At 40.7% G+C, this 16,966-nt stretch overlaps 1 protein-coding gene across 1 annotated transcript; it reads right to left on the bottom strand.

Annotated features, from left to right (window-relative positions):
• Positions 1-1,281: 1,281 nt before the first annotated feature.
• wnt4 (wingless-type MMTV integration site family, member 4) lies at positions 1,282-16,461 on the bottom strand. Its single transcript, XM_066670706.1, has 5 exons — positions 15,972-16,461; positions 4,768-5,003; positions 4,017-4,148; positions 3,739-3,881; positions 1,282-3,481 (listed from the first exon to the last, which is right to left on the bottom strand). Exons 1-5 carry the CDS (start codon positions 16,046-16,048, stop codon positions 3,011-3,013), a joined length of 1,059 nt encoding a protein of 352 aa, XP_066526803.1. The 5' UTR covers positions 16,049-16,461; the 3' UTR covers positions 1,282-3,010.
• Positions 16,462-16,966: the final 505 nt, after the last annotated feature.

Genomic DNA, 16,966 nt, shown 5'->3' with positions numbered 1-16,966 from the left:
AAATATTTACATGATTCTGTTGTCTTCTAAGGGTGGCACGGTGGCACAGCAGGTAGGTGTCGCAGTCATACAGCTCCAGAGACCTGGAGGTTGTGTGTTCGATTCCCACTCCATGTGACTGTCTGTGTGGTGTGTTCTCCCTGTGTCTGCGTGGGTTTCCTCCGGGTGACTGTCTGTGAGAAGTGTGGTGTGTTCTCCCTGTGTCTGCGTGGGTTTCCTCCAGGTGGCTGTCTGTGAGGAGTGTGGTGTGTTCTACCTGTGTCTGCGTGGGTTTCCTCCGGGTGACTGTCTGTGAGGAGTGTGGTGTGTTCTCCCTGTGTCCGTGTGGGTTTGCTCCGGTTTCCTCCCACAGTCCAAAAACACGTTGGTAGGTGGATTGACGACTCAAAGGTGTCCATAGGTGTGAGTGAATGTGTGTGTGTGTTGCCCTGTGAAGGACTGGCGCCCCCTCCAGGGTGTGTTCCTGTCTTGCGCCCAATGATTCCAGGTAGGCTCTGGACCCACCGCGACCCTGAGACACCGCGGTTACAGATAATGGATGAATGAATGTCGTCTTCTAAATAAATCTTGGTAATCTGTTATCACAAGCCAACAAAGAAAACATTGTATATCACACTTATTTTTTGGAAAAGTAGGTATCTTCTTTTGACCAGCGAGAGACACATACAGTCCTATCTAAGTCTTACTGCTACCGAAAACCTGGCAATATAAATATATATTCCCCATGGCATCCGCTGTCCTCTGTGATAATTAAATGCGGGGAAAATCCACTTATAAAAAGCCCCACAGGGCACTGACAGTCAGTGGTGATGCTGGAGTGAGAACAGAAGTTTAGGAGCTGCTGAATTGCAGCAGTGAAGCTGCACGTATGTGTGGTAACATCCCTCATTCCTGCCATTATTCCACACACAGTTTCTATAAATATTTATTATTCTTGGCATGGTGGCACGGCTGGCTGGGTGCAGTTTAGGCTGTGTCACCGGGCAGCTGTGTGCGAGGAGCCGAAGGGGGCAATTAACCTTCCCTTGCTCTTAAACAGGAGAGAATATGCACAAATGAACATTTTAGGGAATGGTTCATCTAGCAGTCACTAGATTGACTGTTTTCTCAGTGCTTTTGTTTCAAATGGGTTACGTTTGGTGTCTGATTGCTTTAGTTTTGCACTAGAGCTGCAAGGATGACGTGGCTGAAAGTTGGTGATGGTGGTAATGAAAGTTATTTTATTACTAGCACAAAATAAATTGACCTAATTAAACACAAATGAAAAAGTAATTTTCAAAAAATAACTAACACCTAACCATCTTATATATTGTTTCCATTTTCAGGGCAAAATGCCCAAATCTAAAAGTGAATGCCATACGTTAAAGAAACACAATGTAGTATTTTTGCTCTATGTTACAGCTTCAAAATCACTGTGATACTTCGCTGACCTGTGATAGGGAGAGTCTGTCATTGCTATGCTTGGCTCAGCACTGCGGAAACTGCACTGTGTAGCTTCTGGAGGAGGCTAGGGCATCTCGCACACCCAAAACACAGGTTAAATAAATTAGTTTAAAGAGGAATGTGTTTAATTAAGCTTGACTATCGAGGGGTTCCTCTAATGTTAAATATTGTTTGTAGACATTCTAGTTATAACCTGCGTGACAAAAGCCTGCTGTTGTAACACAATGAAACCATCGTTTTACAAGGTGGAGAGATTCATGCCTTTTTTACAGGTCTATTCAGTCTGACCAAGCAAAAGAACCAATTTTGTTTGTGTGAATAAAATTAGGACATCAGTATCGTCTTCACAAAGGGAAAGAAAAAACAGCTGCGTCAGTCTTTCACATGGCATATATTTCAATTACACATACATTCATATGCAGTATAGTCCTCTTCAGTGTATAAGTCTTTTACAGAGCTATGTTTCTTTAGAAGCATACTGGATAGCATGGTTGTACTATAGAAAACTTGGAATTATGGAGCTGTACATAGTTGTCATAAATAATTCGGTCACTCTGCCTCACGTTAATGGACTAGGGAATGCTCTGGGATGTCGTTTATTTGTGGTATGTGCGTCTGGAGATAAAGTGCTGGGGTTGCCGTGCACAGTATCCATGGTCCAACCACATCGACCCGAGTAAACAATTTGTTTATCGTATTTTGGAAACGTGGTGACAGATCAGAGCTGATGGCAAGCTTTCCAGGATTTTCTAACAAATTCCTTTGACCTCTGCAGGTGTTTTGAAGGTACACTTGTCCTTCCGTTCAGTCTTATTTTTAGAGTTGGTGTGCTTCCCTATGGAACTCTTTTATACTCATATATTTTATATTATAGACCAATACTGTACATTGTTTGTATTTGTGAGTGATTTTCAAAGCAGCATCAAGGCCACATCTAAAATGCTACTGTATTTTTTTTTTTTTTTTTTTTTTTTTTTTTTTTTTTTTTTTTGATGAGGGTTAAAAAAAATGTACGCCTGGACTGCATCTCAATATGTAACGTTCCTTATTCTAGGAATCTGTTACCAATATCCCTTAATGTCTGTCACTCCAGATGAGATCCTAAAGCAGCATCAACAACACAAGGTTGGGGTAGTACTTTACCCCACCCAGTTCCACCTAACGCACCCCCCCCCCCCTTTAAAACACCACTGTTATTCAATGTGTCCATCAACCCACGTCTACTCCGTACCACTCCCTTTGGAGCAAGTCACATTAAAAATGTACTCTCTGATTCCAATAAGTTAAAAAATACAAAAATAAGAGAGCAACCACAATTTAAAAAAAAAAAAGAAGAAATGGAGAGAAAAATACTCTCAAGTGGGACTGGAAATAAAAAGAGTTCTTTGCCCCAAGTCTTATACGTCCCATGTATGACATGTTCTTTCATCAGTGAATGAAGCGACTGGGAATGTCTGTCTTCCCTTGTTGTTTTTCTCATATTGTTTCCCAGGGCTGGTGTAAGGAGGTGGTAGGGAAAGAGGGAGTTGTTCAGAGAAAAGTTCTGCACGGGAAAGTAGGAAGTGGATCACCGGCATGTGTGCATTTCCACCATTTTGCGGCACTGTTTGCATTTGACGTAGCAGCACCAGTGAAATTTGCAGCTGCACCTGTCCACCACCTCCACCTCCTCTGTGTGGAAACCCCGGCCGCAGCACATCAGCTCGCAGCCGTCGATGGCCTTTGAAGTTTTGTTGCAGTAGCGGCCTACAGTTCCCAGCATGCCCGGCGTACGGGGATCATGGTCGCAGAAGTCCGGACTGGGATCGAGATACACGAGGTCCTCGTCCGTGTGTGGTTTAAACTGCGAGTTCCGAGGCACCAGCACTTTCGTGGTGCCTATTTTGCGCTGCTCTACCTCCGTGGCACCGTCAAACTTCTCCTTGATGACGTTGCCTACTTTGCGGAAGGGTGGCATGGCCTTCCAACAGGTTTTCACCTCACAGGAGCCCGAGACGCCGTGGCATTTACACTCCACTCGCATGTTGTTGAGAATCGCCTGGAATAGGAGAGAGAGTTTACCTTAGCTTTATATTAAACTGAGAAAACACAATTCGCTGAGATTTAAATATGTATTAATGTCTTTAGAAGAAACCTCTAACTGAAATAATTTCATTTTAATGCTAGTCAGAGGTTCTACATTAAAAAGAAAACGTTTGCAGCTGCTGATGAGTACAAACAAAACTTTGTTTTGATTTTCTAATACCTCACTAATGACCTTGGAATGATGTTCACATAGTTGTCCTTGGGTCTTACCTTCCTCCCTGCCTCGTTATTGTGCAGATTCATTAGAGCCCTGCTGGACGACTGCCCTTTGCTTCTCTCTCTGACGTCCACAAAGGACTGGGAGAAGGCCACTCCGTAGGCAATGTTGTCAGAGCACCCTGACCACTGGAAGCCTACACACAGAGAGTGAGAACTTGCTTTCAACAACTGAGATGATGAAATAAATCTGCAAGCACAGTCGCTGTACCTTTTAATTGCTAAAATGAGTAGCTATCCTCCTCTAGTTTCCATAATGCTTCTTGTCATACCTTCTGGGCTTACGCCATGTATGCTGCGATCACAGCCGCATTTCTCCAACTCGCCGCTGCTGCAGGCTCTAGTCACTGCGAAAGCCACACTTGCAGCTGAGATTGCATACACAAAGGCTGCTTCCCTGGTGCCTATTATAACAAAAGGTAAATCTCTAGTAACAAAGAATTCTGAGTGGTACAAATAATTAAGGAACACTAGGTAAGATTTTGTATTTTTGCTCCTGGGCACCGCCTACAGTTGAAGTGTGTATCTTATTATTATTATTATTTTTTTTAAATATAACTGCACTTGTTTCCTACCCCACCACAAAGTTACACAGTGCAGTTTCTGCTGTGCTGAACTCAGAGTAACAATGTCAGGACTATTACAGGTGAATAAAGCATCATAATGATTTTAAAGCTATAATTCAAAGATTAAAAAAATACTACCTGGTGTTCCTTTATCATAAGCAAATTCACTTTGAACTGTTTCCAGTGGAAAACCATTATTATATCATCTTAATTCAATAATAATAAATAGTTCCCATTAGTTTTTATTTAATTTTAACTGCATTTATAATTTTTCGAGTATGTACTGAACTGTGTAACAATCCTCGCTGCCCTCTACATAGAAGACTCGGGTTCTGTTTGCCACATGGATGTGCCTAATATTCTACTCCAATAGGAATCATTGATGAACACTCCTGTCTAACCCAATATATCCAAAATAGATCTAACATTTTGCCCATACAAAACAACTCTCTCTCACCTTGGGTGACCACTTTGCCGAAGACGGGGACAGTCTCCAGTGTGGAACAGTTCCAGCGGCGATTGCGGAACTGATGCTGACACTCGTCGATGGCTAACTGTGCACCCCTGCGTACCGCGTCCATCACCTCCACGTTCCTCTTGCATATCTGCACCTGCCTCTGGATCAGTCCTCGCAACTTCTCACATGTCTCTTCGTCTGATATACTACCCACCGATGACAGCTTTGCCAGGTACCTTAGAGACACAGAGACAGAATCACTAAGGTTAGTTACAGACATGGACAAAATACACATTACAAAGATATTTTCCATACCTCCAAGGTTCAGTGTTAAATATTGTTACATTTTTAGTTATAAAATCCTTGTAATCCCAACTTTCTGTGACATGGGGTCTGAGCCCAGAGGCAGGCAGCTCATTGCTCTGGGAACAAATATATGTAACATTTTGTAATTAAATTTCAATTCAATAGTTTTCAAATAACAATGGCATCTCCAATAAATAAAAATGTGTCCATGTTCCCAGCATCAGAACCTACATCTGAGAACATTTTGCCAGATGCAGTGAGGAACCTTAAACCAAGATGAATCCACATCCTTTGAGACTTTGGAGGATGAAAGTGAGGGGGACACATGGTGTGGTAAATAATTCAAAACTGACCAAACAAAGCACTTGATCGACTTGAGCATCATTCCACAAGTTCAGCGACCCTTCGTAGCTATCTGTTTGTTTAACCATCTGGTAAGCACAAACATCGTAAACATAAACAGTGAGGAATTGCTAGGAGCTTCTTGGAAGGCTTGGCCCCTGCAGATGAGGTTGGGAGGACACTGAGGGGGCAGCTTGAAGATTTATCTTTCGCTCTCACCTCCAGGGCAGAGGGGTCAGGGAGACATGGGAGAGGAAGCGAGGTCCACTGAGTGTGCTCCGCTACAGCTCTCCTTTAACGGCACCTTATAAAAATAGCCCGTTTCACGAGCTCGTCAAAAACACACTTAAGGTTTCCTGTCCAAACAACCGTCTCACTCTGGAAACCTTAATGGGAGTGAGCGGAGATGGCTGGGCAAAACAAATCATTTAAGAGGGGTCTGTAATCGAGACCTAGCACAGATAAAAGCATTGATGCTAATGGCTGGACTCGGGCGTTAGTGGAGTGAATGTAGGCATGGGTAGAGAACCACAGGGCAGCTGCCTTTAGTCAGTTGTAATTTTCCTTCAATTTATTCCAGGTCTGGGGACAAAATTATTTCCCTTTGTTCTTTTTGTGTCAAATATAGTTGATCAACCAAGACAAGTTCAGTGTCCAAAGTTTGCCATTATAGTTTGCCCTAGAGAGGAGAAGGCTGCTAATAAGCCCGCTAGCTGTAAATAAGTCTGTAAACCCATTTTATAGTTTTTTTTTTAAATTGGTTTGTTGTTTTTTTATTTTTTATTTTTTTTTTATTTTTATTTTTTTTGGGTCATTTTTTTCCCCTTTGCACCACAGTAAAAGAACTGATGAACCAGGCGTAGATTCACATTAGCTTCAGCTCAATATGCCCAGTGCCAGACGTTGGCTAAAAGGGTTTAAAAAATATATATATATATATATGTATATATATATATATATATGTTGAAACACCATTCAGTACCTATATGATGACTTTGAGGTTATTTTTTGAGATTCAAAACCAATGCTCCAACCTCAGTACCTGATCAATAAGGGGCTGGCCAAATCCCATTTTTGAACACTACAGGCCTGGACTGTGCTTGTCATATCCATATCATTCGGTATCGAAAGCAAGGTTAGTCCATGGGGTTAAGCTTGTCGTATCTTGGCCCTCTCCAGTGTTGACAAGGCCTCATTTCATGGGGCAAATAGCACACCCAGACCCCCTCATCCCTAAGACATTTATCTTAGCACTCAGCCATGCTGATAACCTCTTCCTCACCGTCCTCTATCTCCTTCAGACAAGCAGCATGACATCATTCACCAGTCTAGTGCTTCTTAATATTTGGACACTAATTATCACGGGTAGGTGAACGGCTATAAACATCCTTTTACAGTACAGGTGGTGGGGGGAGTTTGTTACTGAGTTGTGGAACGTTAAATGGGTATTCTTTTGTGGTTTTGGACACTAGTGTCCACTGTAATCTATAAGAAACGAGTACAGTGTCCATTGTGGTGCAAATTTCAGTGCCATTCTGCACCAACAGAAAGTCATCTAGAGCCCCATATTTACAGATAAACTTTGGATGACAACGTTTGCCCAAATGGAAGTCTGTGTACATGACTTAATTTCAACCAACAGTTCTTTATAAAAGCTTTTGTCGTTTCTAAGAGCAAGCAGTTTTCTTCAAACCCCTTTCATCAAACACAGGTTTTCATCCACCCTGTGCACATGTGATTATGATGATCGCAGACAACTGGCCTGTTCCATAAAATCAAAGCCGGACCAGAGCCGAAAATATCCGAACCAGCTGCTCATAACAAGCCTGCCTCTTCCAGAAACAAAACACCTGATAGACTACTCAGAAAGAGATTGTGCGTTGGGTTCTGAAACCCTTTTTCACATGGGAATAAACCAGCCCAGACCTTGAGGGCAGAGCGTGGGTGATCTTGTTTGTGGTACTTCACTTTATCTCTCGCTCTCTCTTCCTCCCTGTCTTATTCCGGCTTTGCTTTCCAGCCGTTCTGTACCATCCACAGCCTAGAGTTAACAAAACAGCGAGAGGAGACTGGGATTTTTTTTGATGCCGTGGAGGGAATGGGAGCAGGCCTTCACTGTTCCTTTCTGGGAGCAGTTTTTTTTTTTTTTTTGAGCGTCCCACCTGGACACAGGCTGCCTCACTCTTTCTGTAACATGTTTGTGTTGAATTATGCTACTCTGGCCTCTGAGCACAGACGGCTCCACATGGCTTAGGCCAGTGAGGCTTAGCACGCAACGTCCCGTACAAGAGAATCAAAGGGAAAACTGAGTAAGAGAGGCTCACTTGTAAAGATATTAGACTCTTCTCTACACAAAACCTGCTCACTGTTGTCTCTCTTGGTAAGTGCATTATGCTGAGCATGTCAGAGGTATCCATGGTAAGGATACCATACAACGCAAGCCATACTTTAGGTTTAGTGATTCTTTTGTTATGAAACGAAACACACATCAGCTCTGGCTTCTTGGCAAAATCAGTTGAATCTGATGTGTAATTTAGAACGCCCATCACTAAACTACATTTTGGAACAAGCATGATATGCGTGTCCCTAAAGAGTACGCAGGTATCAAAATTTACTAAACATCTGCTAGTGTGTTGTCCCAAAAAGGCTACTGACTGCCCACATTGTCAGCCAGTTGGTCCCAGTCCAATCCCAACCATGGGATGAATACCTGGATCAAACTGAGCTACAGCAAATGAAGATAGGCTAAATATATCAGCAACCCATTTCACCACCTGAAAGCCTAAACCTAACCGCATGACTAATTTGAATAATTATTTGTCTTTAAAATGATCCATATAGTACTTGTATTATTACTGCCCAGTTGGAAAATCTCACAATCAAAATATCAGTTCATATCGTCTAACCCTACAGTAATGAACAGGGTCAGTACATGAACAAGTCTGTTCTTGACCTGATGATTGTGAGCAGTGAAAATGCTTAACTAGGCTTTGGTGGTTCTCTAAGGCCAGAGCAAGGATAGAGATCGGAAAGAAAAAGCAATCCACAATTTCACAGATGAAAGGTGCTGAGAAACAGAGAGCACCACAGAGTCAGACCTCTCTGAGCACCTTTTTCGAGGTCTATTGAATCATCAAACTAGCAGCTGTTTACATTTCCTTTCTGGGGGAAAATTATCGACGGTAAATGGGTGGGGGGGTAAATACAAAACTTGCCAGAGCTGCTTACAGCAAACAGAGCTGCGTGTTCTGTGCAGAGCAAAGCCCCACGTCGCCTGTGTTTATAGCAATATTTGATATTTACATATTTCTCAGCTCTGCACTGCTGAGTACTCACGCCTGCATGTTTATCTGGAGTACTTTCACCATCCTAGGGACACGTTTAGGGGAACTGATGCATTCTAACCCCCCCCCACCCCACTTCCTTTCTTGTTCACTTCAGTAGATAGCTGGAATAAACTTCATCAGTCCTGTATTTGTTTGTCCTGAACAACACTAACACAGTTCACTCTACTGACCCCAGTGACTCTCTACTGGTGGAATAGCATAGTTATCGGTTGCTATATTAGATTATTTAAATCCTCTTTTGTGACAAGGACTACATGAAAGGTCAAATGAATGTGAAAATTTCAGAGACTAGTGATGTCAAAATTAACGTGTTAATGAGTTTTATGTTTTAAAGTTAAAAAATATATACATTTTGTAACACTAATTATTCATGCTACCAAATTTAGCCAAAACTCCATTCGCTACTGTAGCGTTCAGAAGGTAGATTACATTTTATTTATGGTGAAATACATATTAAATATCATAATTCTCTCTCTCCCTTTCTTTAATGTTAATTTACTTCGTTAAATTTTTTCTGATGCTAAAGCTCTACCTGAAATTTTTGTCAGAAAATTAGGAGATTCTGCTTATAAAAAGATCAAAATTTCTTTGAGATATTATAAAGAATTTTTTTTAACTCTCGCAGATGCATATTATATACAACTGAAGATACACAGCCAGATTTCACTAGCTTTTACACAGTTACAAAACAGCACTGGTTGGTTGTTTCTAAAATTATCTTTCAAATGGCTCTTACATAAAATGGATTGGGACGGTCCATAGATTGTGGATTTTGCCATGTTCTCCCTGAGTTTGTGTGGGTCTCCTCCAGTTTCCTGCCACAGTCCAAATGCGTGTAAAATTGTCCACAGGTTTGAGCGTAAGATGGGTGTGTTCCTGCCTTGTGCCCAATTACTCCAGGTACGCCCCACCGTGACCCTGACCAGGATGAAGATGTATTTACAGAAAATTGATGAATGAATGAAGGAATGTATTTGTAAGTCTTAAATTTAAAGTCCCAAATGCTTAAGAAAATAAACCATACAAACATCAAAACCAACGCGAGACCTTGCAGTCTCAGTTTGAGTCCTGTGATGATATATCAAACAAATGTGAATAAATGAATGTTGTGCTTGTTAAGCAGGGAGAGGGATGTACATTACTCTGACTCACAATATCAGCTCAGTCTCAGTCATCATGATGTTTATTGCATACACTACTCCTTAAACTCAAACTCAGAGCAAGGAAGACACTCAGGTAGAGGTCACTATGCATGCTTTCAGTTTCAGGGCAAGTCTTAACCACCTCTCCCCATGCATTATGGATCTCTTTTTAACTCTAGAGGGCAGTGTTATCTCAGTTTCTCCCTTGAGCATTACTTAAAGAACAGCATTGTCTTTTAGAAATATCGAACCCATGAACGTCTGGCATCTGAGCGTGATCCACCCTCTCATGCAAGTAGTCATTAAACTTCAACAGACCGTTGATAAATACAGTACTTAAGTAAAGGATTTGAATTAAACCCACAAATCCAAGTCGGTGCATTCTCATACGGTCCCATACATTTCTATAGACCATCTTTCACAATGGCAATCTTTAACCCCACTTAACCTCACAGCGCTGTTCAGACACACTTTAGCAATTTTAGTCATGGTCATGAGACCTCAGTGTTTTCCAAAGTGGGGCCACTGAGATAAAGAGTGGATGAATAGTAGTAAGTTGCAATTTTTTAATGAAATACTAAGTTTAAAATAAATTCCAGTGGAAGTAAAAGTAGTGGGGCTTGAAAATATACTCATCTACAAAATGGGGACACTACAGAACAAGTATGGGAATCGCTGCTTTATAATTTTAATATATATAATGCGAATACATGTAATGCAAAGTTGGCTGCTGCTGACACCCAGTTTTCTTTATGTAAACAGTATATATCTGGACAATTTTTTGGGCTTCGTATTGTTAGAGATCACATGTCAACCTAAAAATAAGATTTGGAACAAGCTAAGTCTTTTTTTCCGCAAATCATAATATATGGCCTACTCTTGCACATAAAACTTCAGAAGCATTTTGGATGTATGGCTGTATATCTTGGGGATGGAGTCAGGCTCCTGAGCCATGAAGCTCAACGGTGTTAAACGCCATATCCTGGCGATGCCTTGCGGTCACTGTGATAAAACACAGCCCCTGAGAAGTGACGAGGGATTGAGGTAAAGCTTGGGAGAACATACAGGAATAGAGAAGGCAGACGAGAGAGTAGGGGGCAATTAACACAATTACTGGAGCTCCCTGGGTGGAGAAAGGGCCTGTAGGGGTTATTTCCAGAGCTCTGGCGGCTGCTTTATTTTTGGGGGGGAATTAACTCGAGCAAAACCAGGCACTTTTTTGTGGGCACCGTGTAGCACATTAAAATAATGTGAACATTGGAAAAACAGCAAAAGGGGGTAGTAAAAATTAGCCTCTCGTTTGTTTTCATCTGGTGGTCTAGCTGGAGTAATCGACTCTGAACTAAAGTGCTAATGGGCCACTTACCCCTTCCCTGTAACCCTAAAAACCAAATGTCTATCGACAGGGGCCCACTGCAGGTCTGTGCATGCTGGACCATGACACAAACGAGTCCTGCTCATAAGACTCTTGATAGGAAGGTCATCTGGTGGCATCAGTATATCCTGGTGTAGTCTTCAAAGCTTTCCCTTTCTCCAGATGAACGAAGGAAGTCCTTGAAGGACCAAATTAGAAGGAAGCGTTTTAGTAGTCATCCTGGGGGTCCTTAGAATAGGCCGCTGAAAGACTGAAGGTATGTGACAACACAGCTTTCACGACTTCATTGACCTGTTGTCACTGGTGTTATTTGTGTTAGTGGCGTTAGGCGCCAGGATATATTTCGCATTAGGGGTTTCTCTCTTCTCGAGTTGCTCATCAGCTGCAGACTATTTATTGACTGTCCTTTTGCAGATGGTTAAACCGCTATTCTTTCCATCCCCCGGCAGTGTGACACCAAATCGTCCACTAAACATGACACAACATTCAAGTATCCGCCTTCGTAGTCATTACAACAAGATAAGTGCAGCTCAGATGTTAGGAGCACAGCGTCTAAGCCTCAAATGAACTATCTGTCTTGTCTGTCAATGTTAGTAGGTCTTAATGCTGTTAACAGTTTCTTAGTAGGTGGATGTATAACAGATAAAGGTTCTAGAAAATTAGTTATAGCTCTGGAGAGAGAAATGTTAGTCATTCTGAAATATATACGAACTCTAATATAATGATTATAAATGCCTGTTCAAATCTTGCTGTTGTGAGGGAGACAATTCTGGCCCGCAGCCTTTCTTTAAAAACATGGTTATGAAACTTATTTTGTCTCTCCCTCTAAATATCTGAGATAACCTTCATAACTTATGTAACTTCATATAACAAGATTTCCTGATGGAGCATTTCTGTTTCTACATTTGCCATGAAACTTATATGTAACTAAACAGCAGCTGGTATTTTAAATTATGTCATAAACATAAATATTTATATCTTCTTTAATTCTGGAGCTCCGACATATTTTTAAAGCCTTTTAAATCAAACACATAGAAACCTTTGTAAGCCCCCAGAATACCACAAGGGCTACTAAGATATGTGACATAAATAACACTTAAAGCATTAATTTTTTAAAGTGTCAATAGAAGTATGATTGTCTTGTTTTCCATTTCTGATCCAAAAAACTAAAAAAACTTCTGCCTTTTGCAACAAAAAACCAGCATGGAATGTTGCATATTTATAAAAGTAATAAGTCCTCCTCCTCATGGCTTATTGAGCCCATTAACCTAGCACTGCTTATTTGTACTAGAGTGCAGGTGCAGCACAAAGTGCTCACTCATAGAGTGCCGTATAAACTGGAGGTGCTGATGGACAAACGCATGAACAGTAGTGAAGAAATCCCAGCATGAAAAGGCCTGAGCCCACAGCTGTTGATTTGAAAAACTGTAAAATGTCAACTTTGCCAATGCAGCCTTCAGCGACTTACATTTCATTATGAAAATGTGCATTTCTTTATCTATTTGCACAACTTAGCCTACCTAATCCTATCAGTCCTATCTTAGCTTAGCATGACAAGCTGCAAGCTTGCAATATCCAATAATCATTTCTGGCAGCAGGCTTCTGGAAGTATGTATCAAAAAGGTGAACATTGGCCCAAAAACATGTTAGTAGGTGGATCGGCTACTCTAAAGTGTATTTAGGAGTGTGTGAGTGAACCTGTGTTTGCGTGTGTGTCACCCTGCTAAGGACTGGCGCCCCCTCCAGGGTGTGTTCCCGTCTTGCGCCCGGTGATTCCGGATAAGCTCCGGACCCATCAATGAACGAATGGTAAACCGATGCGAATAGTAACAGGCTAGAAAAAAGTTGCAAAAATTAAATGAGGAATAATATTACTACTAATAACACATTAATTAAATAAATATTAATATGAGGTTTAAATGTCCCACTGAACTGATGTTAAAATTTCACTAACAATGCACACAAAGCAACAAACAAGTCTAAATGAGTTCTGTTTGTTCGTGTTAGTCAGTGATCACTCTGTAAAAGCAGCAGCACATGCACAAGGCCAAAGTGAAAACATTTTATTCACAGCAAGTTTTAAACCAGCCCATTTACAGACACAACAACCTTGTGCAGCCTTTGTTTGTAATGTAACAGGATTGGTGGCAATGTGAAAATATATCAAAGATTACAGGCAAATTTCATACACTACACACCTGAACTTTACTAAAGGCACTACACACTGTACAATCAATATGCATTTATTATATATTTTTGTAATTACCCCCCCCCTCCATTTTTTCTTTAATTCATATGTTTCAGTCAGTTCCAAAGGTCATCTAAATAGTGTCAGAAGTGTTGGTCATAATAGAGCAACACTTTTTAGTTTATCATTGTTTTGACACAGTAGATTTCAGACTTCCTTCATATACCTGACCATTCACTGTCAGCCTACAGTAAACAAACAATACTAGTATAATACAGCATATAGCAGAACATAATTAGTCTAATTAAACTTATTCTAAAGTTACTCTTCAAAACTTTCAGTCGGTTTCAAGTGTACAAATTACTTTTTGATTTTCAAATACACCTTTAAGCCCTCATCCTGGACTCGAATTTTAAACTCGCTCTCAATGTTTGCACCAGGTAAGAAAAGCAGATATAATGTGTATAGTTTTGTCTGTTTCCTGACATTGGCTCCTGTGGCCTATGCTGCTTGCTAATACGTGTTCTGTGACAGGGGTGGGCGAGCTCCTGTTCGGATTTACTCTGTCAGAAAAATCATATTTTGCAGACAGGTGAGGGGGTATGTTTTTTTTCCTCAGGTGAGCGGCGTGCCCATGCCTGCCCTAGACCTGCTGCTTCCACCACACCTACAGCTGCTGCGCAAGCCACCAACAAGCACTTTAATAGTGTTTGCATAGACAAATCTCCAGCTGAATTAACTCTTAATGTGTTGAAGTAACAGTTTCAGTGTAAGAATCCATGTTTACTGTGGTAAACGGACACCTACCTGTAATAATATACCCTTACTGTGGTGAAAGAACACATACTGCACTGCATTTACACTTAAAGAGTTCATTTAGGTCTAACTCAGAGTAAGCATTCATTCAGCACTGTAGATTTTCCCCATAGGGCACATTTCATCCAGAAGCTAAAACTGTAGCCTGGACGGGTTGTTTCTGAATGCCTGTTCTGTACCTATGAAGATTTAGACTCTACATAAGAAAGACTGACATTTCATGTCTTGTCAAGTCCAAGATACCTCTGACCAAAACAGTCTGATCTTTCCATTGCATATTTGTACTTTCCGTGAACATATTAATACGGACTGATATTCAAAATAATGCTTAAAACATATTAAAATGTTAAATCAGGTGTTGTAACCTGTCCTTCAAACGCCACTGTATGCTACAACAGAATACTTTCTCAAGCCAAACTAGGCCACAGCTGTATTTAAGTAGAATATATGTCGGCATTCACATATTTTACAAAATTCTACCATTAATCATGACTTTATTTTCCTCACAGAATGTTTTTTTTCTTCAGTTTTCCTCTCAGGGTTGTATCTCAAACAAGGATGGTGTTAACATGGCTTCAGCCTAAATTATATGTGATTTAGGGCACAAAATGTCTGTGGTTGATTTAATTCACCTTAATTCATCAAAAACTCACTAACTTCACCACAGGAATGAGCACAAAAGCCTCAGTCAGATGACACAACCCGCCTCAGGTGTGGAGACTGAATGATGTCTGTCATCGTTTGCTGACCAAGGAGTTTAATAACTGAAACAGTGTCTCACATTAAGTAGCCTAAAACAATAGTATTACATAAGAAACAATGTCCAGTTAAAAAAAAAATCCAGGTTACAGAGGTTTTAACCAAAAACCTGCTTCAGTGGGAAAAAGTCAGAAGTCTATTATAAATTTGCACATAGAGCTGCAGTGGACCTGTGGGTGGACAGATTGGTTATATATTATAATTGAAATAGGTTTTTTAACTCTATTTTGTTTATCACCGGTGCTTGGAGAAAGTTTCCAACTGCACGTTTATTTGTAAAGAAAAAAATAATGAGTCCTCTTCAACTAAATGTTCTGTTGAATAAAAAAAACTTTGTATTCACATTCTTAAAAGCACTAATTATTCCTTTTGTTAAACATTATTGTCCTGATACATGTTGTATAGCGAGAAAATATTAAAACATCGTGATAACATTAACGTATGTTATTATTTGATCATATCAGGTGTCCCTCTGTGGATTATATATCAGCCTCTATCAGCTATTTTTGACTTTTTGAATATAATATTAAAGCTTAAAACTGAGTGATTATCTGCGGTTTCGAAGAAATAGACTACAAGAGCTCGATCCAGAATTAAACTAATAAAAATTAAAAAAAGAATAATTCTGAGGCTGAAATGGACGTGAGGCGCCTCAGAAGTCGGGCTCGAGCGTCAGTGAACGGTGCCGGGTTTTTTATTATTATTAAATTTGATTTAAAACTTGACAAAAGCACAATATGTTACATCAGCACTGAGCAAACTGAGGGAATATAAGTAGTCAGGACCTTCCTCAGAGCAGGTCACTGAAAAAATGTCAAGGAAAATGCCGCACTGACGCTTTTTCCGACTTTGAAAAATTAGCACATTCTGCTAACAACAAGTGAATGGAAATGAATGAGGGACGGTTTGTTACTTTTGTTATTACTCACAGCCAGTTGCTCGCGTTGGCGGAGAACAGCGCCAGGAACAGCATCAGCAGCGACTTCAAAACATGCTCAGAAGACATACTGGAAGATTCAGTTAAAACGATTTAAAAAAAGAAACCACAGAAGAAAAGTGTCGAGGTACAATCCACAGGAGATGAGTCCGGGAGCTGGAGCTGAGTTTTACAGGAGTTTTATCTCTCGGAAAGAGCAGCTGAATTAATCCATCATCAGGTAGTTGAGGGTGCTTCTTCTCTTCCTTTTTTTCTCTTCTGCTTCTTCTCTTTCTTTTTCAGCGGCTTCTCGCCTGTGTCCTCACACTGAGAGAAGGAGAGATGTGAAGGAAGTGTGTGAGTGAAGGGGTTTCTCGGTCTGTCTGTCCATACTCGTGTCTCTCTCTTTCTCTCGTTAACACCATGAGGCTGAGGAGGATGAGGGGGCTGCGCTTGGAGAGAGAGAGAGAGTGTGTGAGGTGCTGTTGCAGTGTGTGTGTGTGTGTGTGATGGTACTGAGCCCAGAGTGGAGCTCCCACCTCACTTTAGTTCCTCCTGAAAGAGCTGCGGAGGGGCGGCGCGACATCTGGGGGAGGTGTGTGTATGTGCCTGTGTGTTCTTGGGCTAAGCATTTATGAGTTAAGTTTATTCACACAGTGGTGGAATTGAAAGATATTCTGGTTAGTTGTTGTAAACTATGGTTTATGGCTAGATTTAGTTTCTGACTCTTTTAGAGAAGGAAAATAAACCTGATATTATATTTTGATTCTATCCCATATTCAAGTCATCATTCACAGCAGAATAACTTAGTTTTTATTGACTTCTATTTGTGTGGTTTAACATTGTGTGTATGTTATGGAAATGGTGGGCCTTTTAGACTAATATTTATATTTATATCTGGTCATGGCAGTAAAGTTGGTATTTTACATTATCTCATTTTTAGAGGATTTCAAGTTAAAGTTTATTATTACTTATTGCTTTATTACTACCGCGACCCTGAAATGGACA

Source organism: Hoplias malabaricus, chromosome 5 (genome assembly GCF_029633855.1).
Source record: "Hoplias malabaricus isolate fHopMal1 chromosome 5, fHopMal1.hap1, whole genome shotgun sequence".
NCBI classification, from domain to species: domain Eukaryota; kingdom Metazoa; phylum Chordata; class Actinopteri; order Characiformes; family Erythrinidae; genus Hoplias; species Hoplias malabaricus.
The sequence above is the reverse complement of the archived record's forward strand: the minus strand, read 5'-3'. Positions and strand labels throughout refer to the sequence as shown.